Source organism: Rhipicephalus microplus, chromosome X, assembly GCF_043290135.1.
Source record: "Rhipicephalus microplus isolate Deutch F79 chromosome X, USDA_Rmic, whole genome shotgun sequence".
In the NCBI taxonomy this organism is placed as follows: domain Eukaryota; kingdom Metazoa; phylum Arthropoda; class Arachnida; order Ixodida; family Ixodidae; genus Rhipicephalus; species Rhipicephalus microplus.
Window position 1 is genome coordinate 124718259 of NC_134710.1, and position 13033 is coordinate 124731291.

At 42.0% G+C, this 13033-nt stretch overlaps 1 protein-coding gene across 1 annotated transcript; it reads left to right on the top strand.

Annotated features, from left to right (window-relative positions):
- The first annotated feature begins 2590 nt into the window (after window positions 1-2590).
- Window positions 2591-6549, top strand: mRpS17 (mitochondrial ribosomal protein S17). Its single transcript, XM_037427660.2, has 3 exons — window positions 2591-2864; window positions 2939-3016; window positions 6256-6549. The coding sequence occupies exons 1-3, from the start codon at window positions 2751-2753 to the stop codon at window positions 6472-6474; spliced, it is 411 nt and encodes a 136-aa protein (XP_037283557.1). The 5' UTR covers window positions 2591-2750; the 3' UTR covers window positions 6475-6549.
- Window positions 6550-13033: the final 6484 nt, after the last annotated feature.

The following is a 13033-nucleotide window of genomic DNA, read 5'->3' on the forward strand; positions in this document are numbered from 1 at the left end:
GACATGGTCCTTGTCACTGACCCAGTGCCGTGAGCAGCTGGGGCCACGTTTACAACCGCGCAAACATGCAAACGTCTAAACCGCAATCGCCACCTCGCGGTTTCCTCCCAAGGCGTTACGCGCTAGCCGGCGCGTTAATCACACTTCCCTATTCTAGCCACTGTACCTAAATGTCCAATGGGTCACGTCGCTGCTGAGACTGAATGTCCAACCCAGACGGAATGTCCAACGAGACGAAATGTCGAACCGAAGACTGTATGTCCAACGAGAAGGAATGACCAACCGAGACCGAGTATCCAATTAAGAATACAAGAATGCGCCTCAGTTCTAAATTTGTCAGACAACTTTTCGGTGGCGATAGCCTAACGCAAGAAGGCATTTTTGAGCGCTTTGAAAACATTGGCTGTCTGTGGCATCGGGAGTCGTATTCTTGTTTCTTCATTCATTTTTTACTGCATTCAGCCTTACTTCAACTTTTTTGATTATTTTTATTATTTGTTTTTTTGTGGATAGTGAATACTTACTTTATTCCTTTACCGTCACATTTCTTAGCGTAGTATATGAAATTTTAAATTTTAGCGTATATTTATTGCGAAGCATTTTTCAGCAAACTTCGAAGACCTACAGCGTATCTATCTATCTATCTATCTATCTATCTATCTATCTATCTATCTATCTATCTATCTATCTATCTATCTATCTATCTATCTATCTATCTATCTATCTATCTATCTATCTATCTATCTATCTATCTATCTATCTATCTATCTATCTATCTATCTATCTATCTATCTATCTATCTATCTATCTATCTATCTATCTATCTATCTATCTATCTATCTATCTATCTATCTATCTATCTATCTATCTATCTATCTATCTATCTATCTATCTATCTATCTATCTATCTATCTATCTATCTATCTATCTATCTATCTATCTATCTATCTATCTATCTATCTATCTATCTATCTATCTTGCCTCTTACGTTTGGGTGCTCTCTTGGTCACCCCATGAACCTATTATTTTTCGTTGTGAACTAAAACTAGCATAAGAAGATGGTTTGACGAATATGATGCGCTGGTCAAGATATGAATAATGCTAATATCCCGTCGCGTACGTCGTCAAACACTTTCCGCCAGACAATGGCACACACCGACGGGAGGTATGTGCCGCTGGAATGCGGGTTTGTGCCACCCTTGATGGACGCTTAGTATCTACCCAGGAACGACGAGAACACATATGGGCAATTTTAATGCACCAAGCGTTAAGAAATACCTGACATCGCTGGCGTCGACCCGACGAATGCAAAGAATAAGTGACAGGGTTACAGCTGGAATTGAACCCAAGCATTCTGCGTGGCAATGAAGAATTTAACCAATGACCTAGGCCAGGACTCAGTACTACTTTTCAAATAGACGCTAATCTTCGGGAAACGTCAATAGTGGTCGAACTGCTAATCAAGCCTGCCTAAGCTAATCAAGCCTGCCTAAGGCAAGTTTGCCAACAAGTCCCAAGCACCAGCGTAGCTCAGTGGTGGAATACTAGGCTGCCACCCACTGGACCCGGGTTCAAGCCCCACTGAGTCATTGGTACTAGGCTTTCTTTTGTAATTTCGTGCGTTTCGGTTACGGACACCGGCGGCGGACAACTACAACAGCACATGACCCGAGTTTTGATCTAATAACAGCTTTCGCTGTAAAAAGAAGCGCTCATTTGTATTAAGCGCACTGACGTGCTTGCTTTTGTATGGGTGCTGAAAACGATGCAAGCACCGCAGTAATGTTACAAGCCCGTCGTCTCGTTATTCACCCTGTCTCATCGCAGCAGCCTGCTTCAACCTGTGTACTGAACATTTGTCACCATCTCGCCTCCGAGCGCACTCCCATGTGCCGCGCAATACGACGTCCTTGGAATCCTGAAACGCACAAAAATCATTCAAAATGTCTCTGTGCACCCGGACGCAAAAACAAAATATTCGTACACGCGAATGCAGTCGTAGTTTTAAAAATATGTGAGGGAAAATCGAGCGAAGCATATACTTACACATCGAAAGTTATGCCCGGTGCCTGCTTGACATGCCCCGCCGCGGTGGTCTAGTGGCTAAGGTACTCGGCTGTTGACCGGCAGGTCGCGGTATCGAATCCCGGCTGCGGTGGCTGCATTTCCGATGGAGGCGGAAATGTTGTAGGCTCGTGTGCTCAGATTTGGGTGCATGTTAAAGAACCACGGGTGGTCAAAATTTTCGGAGCCATTCACTATACGGCGTCTCTCCTAACCATAAGGTGGTTTTGGAACGTTAAACCACACATATCACTCAATGCGCGCTTCACACAATTTGAGCACCCAATTTTTACACAAGAGCCCATCATAATCGTCGCAAAAAGTGATCACAGGCGTGTTAGGGACCATCTTCTTCTATTACAATCACCACATGCAACATCACTAGCACACAAACAACGCGAAAGCCGCGTACACTACAATGCGCCCATCCGCTTGCAGCCCTTAGCAATATGGCGGCAGTCGGCTTCAGCCACGGAGCCTTTCCACCACTCCAGGGTATAACCACCTTGGCGACAGCTCCATCGACGTCGATACCAGCATGGCGCCCTCTGTGCATGCAAGCAAGCCGCACATGTGTATGTGCGCGTAACGTGCACTCGCGTGCTCAAGTCATAGGGTACCTTTAATCTCTGTGTTTTTGCACGCGTGTGCTGTTTGATTATATGCGTGATTAGTTGCTCGCAGTAATGGCTGCAGTTACATCGCCCGCGCTCTTTCTTGGGAAGTGCGTTTCATCGGCTGTGAAGAAGACTGTTCGAGTTGTTGTTACCCGGTTTGAGCTGGACACCTTTCTGATGGCGGTAAGCACGCGTCCCTTAAAGGCAATTTTCACATTTCTTGTTGCGCTGATGTCAGTATTGTTCATGTTTTTCAGCATTATAAAAAGAGGACAGAGTACGAAGCGTTCGATGCCAACGAGGAGTGTCAACCTGGCGACTGGGTCCTTGTCAAGGTGAGAAACTGAGACTGATTTGATTGCGTTTCCATGCATGCTCGTAAGCGTGCGCACTGAGGGGGGGGGGGGCGCAAAGCGAGACCATTGACAATGTAGAGAGGAGGGCGCTGCGCACGCACATGTGCAGATTGCAGGGATTGATGGACATCTGTGGTAATGAGAGAGATAAGTTAGATTTGAGATTCAGTAAGGAAACATCAGCAGTCATTATTTTCTTATAATAATGAAAGTAGTGAGCTTAGGATACAGGAGGTCATGCTAGATAACGGATAAATGCGAATGTTTGGGTGTATGGATAAGCAATGGGACCAAGTACCTAAGGGAACACCAAATATACGTAATGACTAAAGGTAACAGAAATGCAGCGGTGATGAAAAATAGGGCACTGTGGAATTACAATAGGTATGATGTTGTGAGAGCAATTTGGAAAGAGGTCGTTGTTCCTGGTCTGACGTTCGGCAATGCGGTCTTGTGCATGAGATCAAAGGTTCAAGCAAGATTAGAAGTTAAGCAACGTAGAATAGATACGCTTGCTTTAGGAGGTTGCGTTAAAATAGTTAAAAATACTCATTTTTCCCATCCACAGTCGAATTATAGATTGTTCTAGACGGCGCGCTTCGCCAGTTACCTCAAGCTCGATTTGCAGAAACAATTCATCAGCACGTGCCTCCAGAGTCCAAAATGAGTGGTGCGGTTCTTTTATATTTTTTGTATATTTGTGCCATCTAACAAGCGTTATTTGATGCAGTGTTGATTTGCTATCCGTGCATTTGCATAACTTTCTTTTTATATGGTTGTGAATTCACATAGTTTAGCGTTCATTTTGTATGCTTACTTGTTTCATGTTGTGCCTGATTTCCAAGCAAATTCTGTACCCACCCCTCAATGTCTCGCAATGAGACGGCAGTATATTATTTATAGTAATGTTTTTATTTATAAATAAATCAAAATGCACCAAATAGGGAGTACAGTGTGGTATGAGATGAACATCATTCGACGGCAGGGAAGCTAGCAGCAAGATAAAATTTGAGGAGCGATGGAGAGAAATGGGGGAGGATCTTTGGGCTAGGAAGGTTTAAAGCTAATTGTACATAGGAATGTCAATAGAAAATGGAGGAAGCGAACCAGAAAATTGATGGGTAAATACTTAGAAAACAGCAGGGGGCCAAACCAAAAAGAACTATCGGTTAGAAGGAGGTGAAGGAAACGGAGACGGACATGTGGAGAATAGGCATGATTAAGAAGTCGGCACTAGAGATCTATCGAACTTTTAAGCAGGAAATTGCCAAGGAAAGGATCCATAATGATTCTTGGGGTAGTTCCCTTCTGTTTGAGTCCAGGATGTGAGTATTGCCAAGCAAGACTTATCGGACCAAATACGAAGGGGTAGACACGGTATGCAGTGCGTGTGGAGAGGAAGAGGAAACTGCCAAACGCTTGATAATGGTCTGTAAAGGGCTTCACCCTATAGTTCAGGATTATGGCGCAGAGTTTTTCAAAGCACTGCGGTTTAGGGACAAGGAGGGCAAAATAGACTTTAAGTGGGTAGAAATCACTAAAAGGAGGTTATCTTATTGGTGGCTACAATCAAGGCACAAGTGAAAATTAAGTCCTTCACTGCAACTGGTAGTCATCAGGTTCACCATTTAAAGGAAAAAAAAAAGATAAATCTAGTTTTGTTCACTAAGTATTACGGCTAGGTGGCGTTAGCCACCGCCCGATCTAAAGGTTACAGCCATATCAATCCATTCATTCATGCAGACCTCTTGGGTTTGGATGTGTTTAGCAAAGTTGAACAAGATACCAGTAAGAGTTCTTCATGTTTGTGCAATGTCTGGGGTTAAGGTGCTCGGCTGCTGTCCCAAAGGTCGCGGGTTTGATCCTAGCCGTGGCAGTCGCATTTCAATGGAGGTGAAATGTAGAGGCCCGTGTGCTGTGCGATGTCTATGCACGTTAAAGAATACCAGATGGTCCGAATATCAGAAGCCTCTTCACTACGGCGTGTCACATACTGATATCGTGGTTTTGGGAGGTAAACATGACCCAAATTAACGACCACATGAAAGACTTTAAATAAAATGCTGTAAGACAGGACAAGCGCTTAACTTTTTTTCAGTTTATTTCCTTAGCAAACATGCATGCTTACAGGTGGATGTCCCGGACTCCCTAAACACCTAGAGTCACCAGTGGCTGTCAAAGCACCTGGCTGAGGAGGACGTACTATGGCAACAATGTGGAAAAACTTATACTAAAAAAACGTCGTTAAGCACTCACAACAAGAACATTTAAAACAGAAAAAGTAGAAATATGTTTACCTTAAACCAAGTTTAGTTGTAAGCACACAAAAAGTCTAATCAGAGCGTTTTTGCACAGTAAAAATTATGAAAGAAGTTAACGAGAAGCTTGGCAGTTTAGTTGTAAGCACACAAAAAGTCTAATCAGAGCGTTTTTGCTCAGTAAAAAAATATTAAAGAAAATAACGAGAAGCGTGACATGATATCGAGAAGCGTGACATCAATAACAAGAAGCGTGATCTACATCACATGGGCAGATCCAGCCACTCATTGTAGGGAGGGGGAGGGCTCCATTGAAGTAAAACAAGATAGAGGGGGCTCCTGACTCTTTTGTTAACTATCATCACGAGAACCTCGTCATAAATAAATACTGTTAATTAATGCTCATTGTGGCCCCACTCATTTGTCTTAATGGGTGTATGTGGTACGACAGGCACTGTAAAGATGGGGATGGGGTGATCACCTATGCTGCCCTCCCTCTGGATTCCCTGCTGCTACATCATGACCTGCATGACTAACATCTTCTTTTGCCCTTGTATTTCATGCATCAGTTATTGTGTGTTGATCAAACTGTTGTTCAATCACTCTGTCGAATTCATTGTGGCTAGAATTCAGCACATACCAATATTTCATGTTTGAAAAGGTTAAAATTTGTGATGGGTTAACGTCCCAACACCTGTGATATGATTATGTGGTTCGCCATACTGGAAGACTACAAAAATTTTGACGACTTGGAGTTTTTTCATGTGCATCTAAACCTAAGTATGGGCATTTCTGCCTTCATCGAAATGTGGCCGCCACAGCCAAGATTCGGTCCCACGATCTGTGGGTCAGCAGCCGAGCACCTTAACCACTAGTCCACCGTGGCACGTCATGTTCATAAAGGTCTAGTGTATAAAGCTGCCTTCGTTAACCATAAATGCACACTTTTCTTTTGTGCAGGAATTACCAGAACGCCTCAGCCTGAGGATTGCCCACAAGGTAGAGAAGATTGTCTACAAGGACGGCAACATTATTGATCCTTTGACTGGCCAGAAATGCATTTTCACAGATTTTGTGAAAGATGTTGACAAGGAAAGTGAACTTTTTGGTTTGAGCCCACCGCACAAGGCCAAAGCTTTCCCTGACACTCCAGAAGTGAAAGAAATATCGAATAAATAAGGTCTTCATGGCTATAGAGCTTTGTTCTCAATGCAACATTGTAGATATAGAAATAAATTTTGTAAATATGTGAAATGACGTTACCTTGGTTGTTTCATAGTTTCTACATTTACTAAAGAGTGTACTGCTATTAGCATTTAATATCCACATTTTTTTGGTGCAAATTTTGGAGTAATGCTGACAAGTTTGCTGGCACAATCGATATGAAAATGTTCTGAATCGTTGCACATAATGTGTACCATCTGATGCAGTTGGCCAAGATTATGACTTTGAAGTGACTTGTGTGACACTTGCTTCGAGCACAATGCCCCGCCGCGGTGGTCTAGCGGCTAAGGAACTCGGCTGCTGACCCGCAGGTCGCGGGATCGAATCCTGGCTGTGGTGGCTGCATTTTCCATGGAGGCGAAAATGCTGTAGGCCCGTGTGCTCAGATTTGGGTGCACGTGAAAGAACCCCAGGTGGTTGAAATTTCCGGAGCCCTCCACTACGGCGTCTCTCATAATCAAATAGTGGTTTTGGGACGTTAAACCCCACATATCAACCAATTGATTTGAGCATTGATCTGATTCATGTCCTCTACTCATTGAGTAGAGAATTGTTTACTGAAGAACCACCACACCTTATCGTTTTTTTTTTCTTTTCAATACTTTGTAATTAACAAGAAAACAGTTTTTTGCAAAACACTGACATAGAAGTCAAGGCAGGCATTTAACATTGTGTCCTGCTCTTCCTAAAGTTAAAGGGGTCCTGCGATACCTTAACTTGGTCATGGCTTGACCTTACAATCGGTATGAGCTGCTTCGCGAATCATCTACAATTTGAAATTTTCTATATCTATTAGGTTAGTTAGTTGAATAAGATTTCATGGTAAAAGCAGTGAGGCTATGCTGTACCAGCCTCAAGGTGTTGAGTGATGAATAAGTAGAGTTGCGTAATTCTGAAGCGTATTTACAAAGCCGCATTGTTTTAAAATGTTAAGCACATCATACAAGACTGCTTTACATGTAAGTGGAGTTATCACGTCAAATGAGTGCTTTCTCTCTTTCCTTTTGTTCCTGTGCGCACATTGCAATCTGTGCAGGGGTGTGGGCAGTAATTGCGTGGGGCAGTATTGCTATCCAAATTTATCCAAATATAACTTACATGGCCACATTCATGGCTTTGAGCTTTTCCAAGTCTTTTTTTTCTCCTTGGCCATAATGGTCACTTTTCTTAGACTAGAAGTGTGAAATGCCGGCATGTGGTGATATGACTGCCAAGATCATCTACTGGCGTGAACGTGCTAGCTCTGTAGTTGGGATGAACATCGCAAAGGAGAAAGCAGAGGTTTTTGGCTCTGTTTTTTTTACTCTACAATCAGGGATTCCCTGCTGCTTATACAGCTGTAATCAGCTCGTGTGTTACCCAGGACCCTGCCTACGGATCGGCTCCATTCTCCGAGGATGTTCAAAAGTTCTGCAGATGTCTTTAAGAAACTTGCATTTGAGTGAAAAAGTTGAAGCACGAATACACAGGGCAACATTGCACTTTATGGTGCCGTAAATTTTTTTTTTTTCATGTTTTGTTTGATGCACCTCAATTTTACTGTTTTTCAGAGCGCCTCACTCCTCCATGAACTCCATGTTTGGAAGATAGCACAATTAATTCCAATATCTAAAATTCCCACAGCCCAACAGCCATGCCAGATTTTATAAAGACTCATTACCAAATGCTTTGCACTTTGCTATTTGGAACACAAACTCACACCATCTAGAAAAGTAACAACAAACAACTCACCACTGTTTATTATTTTTCTTTTAGAGACAGTGTCACATCCTTCATGAATGAGAAAATTTATCACTTCATTCATAGTTTTCAACGCTGGAGACATACAACTCTCCATCGGATGGTTAATTTGGCAATGCGTGTCTAGAAACAAGCTTTCTGTATGCATATAATCCTCTGTGATTGTATTACTGCAGGGGTCTCAAATTCGTCTCAGCTGGCGGGCCGAAGTTATAAATTTAGTCCCACAAGGGCCGAGGCAGTGAAGGTGGTGGGAGCAGAGGGGCAGACAGGATTGGAGCAAAATATGACCTAACCTTGCTGCTTGAAATGCCTTTCCCATCTCTCAAGGGGACTCGATGTCAGATTTGTAAAAATGTATCGATGCCGATTTCCACCGTGACTAAGTCTGGATGTCGATTCTAAAATTCAGATTTTTCGTTTTCCGGTTATGCTTCATCTCATTGCAACTGCATGGGGTGACTCACGAAAAAAAAAAAAAATGTGAGAAAAGTCTTGTTCCTGTCGCTCGCCCAAACAAGCACTAATAATTACAGTAGGTGGGAAAATATTGCCAATACTATTTTTAGCAAAGCCACAAAATTCTATACTGGTTGAAGCTGCGGGCGGCACATTTTGAGACACTTGTATTATTGAATGCGGAAGGCCACCATGATAATGTCCAATAAATGCACAATTGCATCCCGAGCAGCTCAATACTGCATATATTCCGTTGTGCATTTCACAATCTCTATTATTTCCACCAAGTGGTGGAAATCCTGTGAGTAACCAGAGGGATAAGTATTATGCGTTGGCAGCAGGATGTAGAGTACCAAACCTATGACATTGGCGAATCGATGTGGCATCTGTGACGTTTCACACATGCGCCTCTGCTTTACGGTGCCAGTACCACTGAAATACAGAGCTGCATCTCCCAGCAATGAGGCCATGTTGTCGGATGAATCCAATTATGAGTGCCCGCTTCATGTGGAGCAAGTGGAGGTAAAAAAACTATTTCATTTTGTATACCTTGTTATCCAAAGCTTAAACGAATCATAGTACACTTGGTCACTGGTGTTTGCAATTATATAATGTCTCGAAACTTTCGTCATATATGCTGTACACATCTCCAATATCTCACCTTTTGCAGCACTCTCTTGACATTCTTATGATTAATGTGAAAAAAAAGAAAAGAAAAAGGAGCAACACGTCATTTCGAGGTTTCAAAATTTGTCTTGGAATACTCATGTTGATAGTCTCGCATCCGAACTAAGTAAGACTGTTGGGTGTATATTTAAAATAAATCCACTCAAAACAATTTGGCTAAAAAAAGAAGATATACTACAATTATAGTATGCTAGTATAGGGCACTACAAGTGAGAAGAATTTAAATAAACTAGAAATCTTACAGAAAAAAGTTCTCCGTCTATTCGATGATTATTATGGCAACCCAAGGGAAATTCCTAGCGGTCCATTATTCATAAAACATGGTATACTCAAAGCAAGACAGGTGTATGAATATAAGCTATTACTTTACATTTATAAAAATAAACTCCACACTATCACGACACCGGAAGACGCACTCGAATACTCGCTCCGTAGGCAACAATTTCGCGTTCCTGCTACTAGGACTGTATATGGTAGAGCCCTAATTGCATACCGCGCCCCACAGCTTATAAATCATTTAGGGTGAACAATTAAATTTAGACCTCTCATTAACGCAATTTAAATATCACATAAAACATCTCCTCATCAATTGAGTATAGTAAACAGCATGTTTCCAATTAACTTCTGGCTAGGTTCCACATATACTCTCATCTTTAGGCACAAAACGCGTGTATATACAGTAGCATGTACGTACATATGGGCAGATGTATGTATGAATATATGAGTGTATTATATGAATATATCAATATGTATGTTTTTTTTTTATAAGTAATGAAAAGAGCCCCGATGTCTGATTGTGTGTGTCTATGTAGCCAATTTTTTTGTACTTATATGTCACCTATTTTTGCTTTTATGCTATTTCTGTGTTTCTGTTATTATGCTGCTCCTTGTATTGTGATAATTATTATTCAATGTAGCACTGTTTGCTGAACTTTTTTCGCGTAGCGAAGCCACGTCAGGCCGAACGGCCTTTAGCTTCGCTTCGTTTTTCTGTATCTCTCCAGAAATAAAATCTGTTCATTTCATTTCAAAAAATAATTTACCTTTAAGTCGCCTTTTCTGTCAACAAGATGGCAAGTTGGGCCAGTTGGATTACGTTCATAATTGAACATTTTGTTGAAGCGCACTAAAAAACAGACCGACAGAAGAAGCTGACAAGGACAGCGCTTGCTCTCACAACTAAAGGTTTATTAGTCAGAAAAAGAATTTAAAGCGGATACATGGTCTTTTCCGCATGTGCATCAGAACAGGGTGCAACAGAAACCACTCGTGTCGGGATTACAAAAACTTTGCATATTATGTGTCATTTATTATATTTTACAAGTACTGGGTGTCGAGATACACGTATTCTTTATCATGCAGCACAATCGTAGCTTAGCTAACACAGTCATGTCCCCTCTTTCGGATGTAGTAAGATTCCACTATCTCACGTGTTAGCTGATCCTTGCGTCTAAATAATATTTCTCCTTATTTAAACACAAGGTAACATCTGCAGTTTTTACAGTGATCTGCAAGATGACTGTTGCCTGATGCCTTAACAGATGCGCGATGTTTTCTAAGGCGGTCGTTCACGCATCTTCCTGACTGGTATATGTAGACTTTTCCACAAGAAAAAAGTGTCATATATACTACTCCCTTTACACACTCAACGAACATGTTTCTGTGTTTTACGGAGCAGGCTTTCAAACCTATAAGCTTATTAACGCGTGGACACAGGCTTGCTAGTTTGGTTTTTGCCGAAAACCACGTCTATGCTGTATCTATTTCCAACGTGCTTTAAGTTATGTGCCAACTTGTGCACGTATTTTTGTGCACATTGTTTTTTGCTCTTTATTTCTCTGGATAAGACCGTGCACACTGAGAAAATTAACTGTTTTGGGTAACCTGCTTTCTGGAATTTTTCTACCTGACCCCTGAAACTTTCACTGATTAGATGCCCACATGATTTCTGCAAAGCTGACATAATACAAGACTTAGCTATCCCCCTCTTTACCAACCTGGAGTGCCCAGATGCGTAATTTAGTCCTGGCTTGGCACTTCTTTGTTGAAAACAACAGTAAATGTGTTCCATACAAAGCTTCAATTTTAAATCCAAGAATTGCAACTCTTATTTTTAGGTTGCTCAGTATTGAACTCAAGGCCCATGCTAATTTCCTTAAACAGCTTTAGCACGGTCACTACCTCTTGGGAAGGATCAACGCCATGTGTGATTATCAGGAAGTCATCCACATACCTGAGGATATGTTTTAACGACGGAGTAGCGCTGTGATCCACTAGTCCATGAAGAACATAACTGCCAACGAAACTTACGTGTAGGCTGTATGCGGCAGTGCTAGCCTAGCTTAGTTTGGCTGATTAGAGTACGTTCTAGCTGTACTGTACTCTTCTAGGCTCCCAAACGCAACCGTCGAGCTGCACTACTCTCGAACCTAGCGATGGGGATCTTCAAGGGGCAGGGGGTACACTAGCGTTAGCCTCTCCCGCTTCGCTACAGTGCACTCTAGCCACGCTCATGCAACCGCCATGCTGCACTACTCTCTAACTAAGCAACGCAAGTCTCCTTGGGGGGCCCTCTAGCGCTACAGATGCTAGCCTTGCTGGGGTACAAGCTCCACTCATGTAAAAGTGCGTTTAGAGTGCGACGTTATCGGAGCGTTGGCAAACGTCACATGCGTTGGAGTGTATCATTCGAGTGTAGTTATACGTGGGCTGTGGCAGTGCGTTGACTTATGATATGTTTTTTCCACGACACAGCGTGTGCGCAAGTCGACCCTACGTCGAACCATAATCGTACCTTACCAGGAGCTAAAAACATGAGCAGAAAAAAAACAACTAGTGTGCTATGCACGTGTTGTCGTCAATTTGGCCACACCAAGTGCTACTTGTTTTCCTCTATATTAACAGCTCATTTAGGCAAAACGTTTACTTGACGAATGCGAAAAGGTATTTTTAGGCGCTAAATAGTTGATATTGGCACGAACCACAAAATGGGCACTTATAGGCACATTAAATGCATGATTAACATGTTTCTCATCCCTTAGATCGTGTTTATATGTTAAATAGGCTCGAAATGGACTCCAGGAAATAATAGGCATTTGGCCTGAATTGTAATTCCGGTCTTTAACCATCGCAAAATTTACTTCACAAGAAGCCACCTCATGGCTTTTTGTGAAGTTCTACACTACCAATGGGTGGTCAAGAATAGAGAAAGCTTCACAGTAAATAAGTGAAAAAGGGGCAAATTTATTGCTCAAAGCACAGTTGCAATGTGTCCATTACTGGCCATTCAAAATTGGCCAAGCATGAGACATAACAGCCACTCACTCAAAACGCCTTAGTCCTATCATCATTCTCCACTTATATTTTTGACAAGTGGCTATGTTTTTTACAGAAAAAAAAAGTCCATTGCACTTGAATGTTGGCATGAAATTTGGATTCTTTCATACATCAATCGGGAAAAAAAGATGGCTGACAGCTTGCACTGAGCCGTGCAATGCTTCATACACAGCAAAGCTGATTGATCCTATGCTTATTTATTGCTCTATCTGCTTTCAAAACTATTTTGCTGTATCTGCATTGACATGTTTTGTATTCGAGACCTCGTGCCACTGCAGTCTCTTCAGTTCCG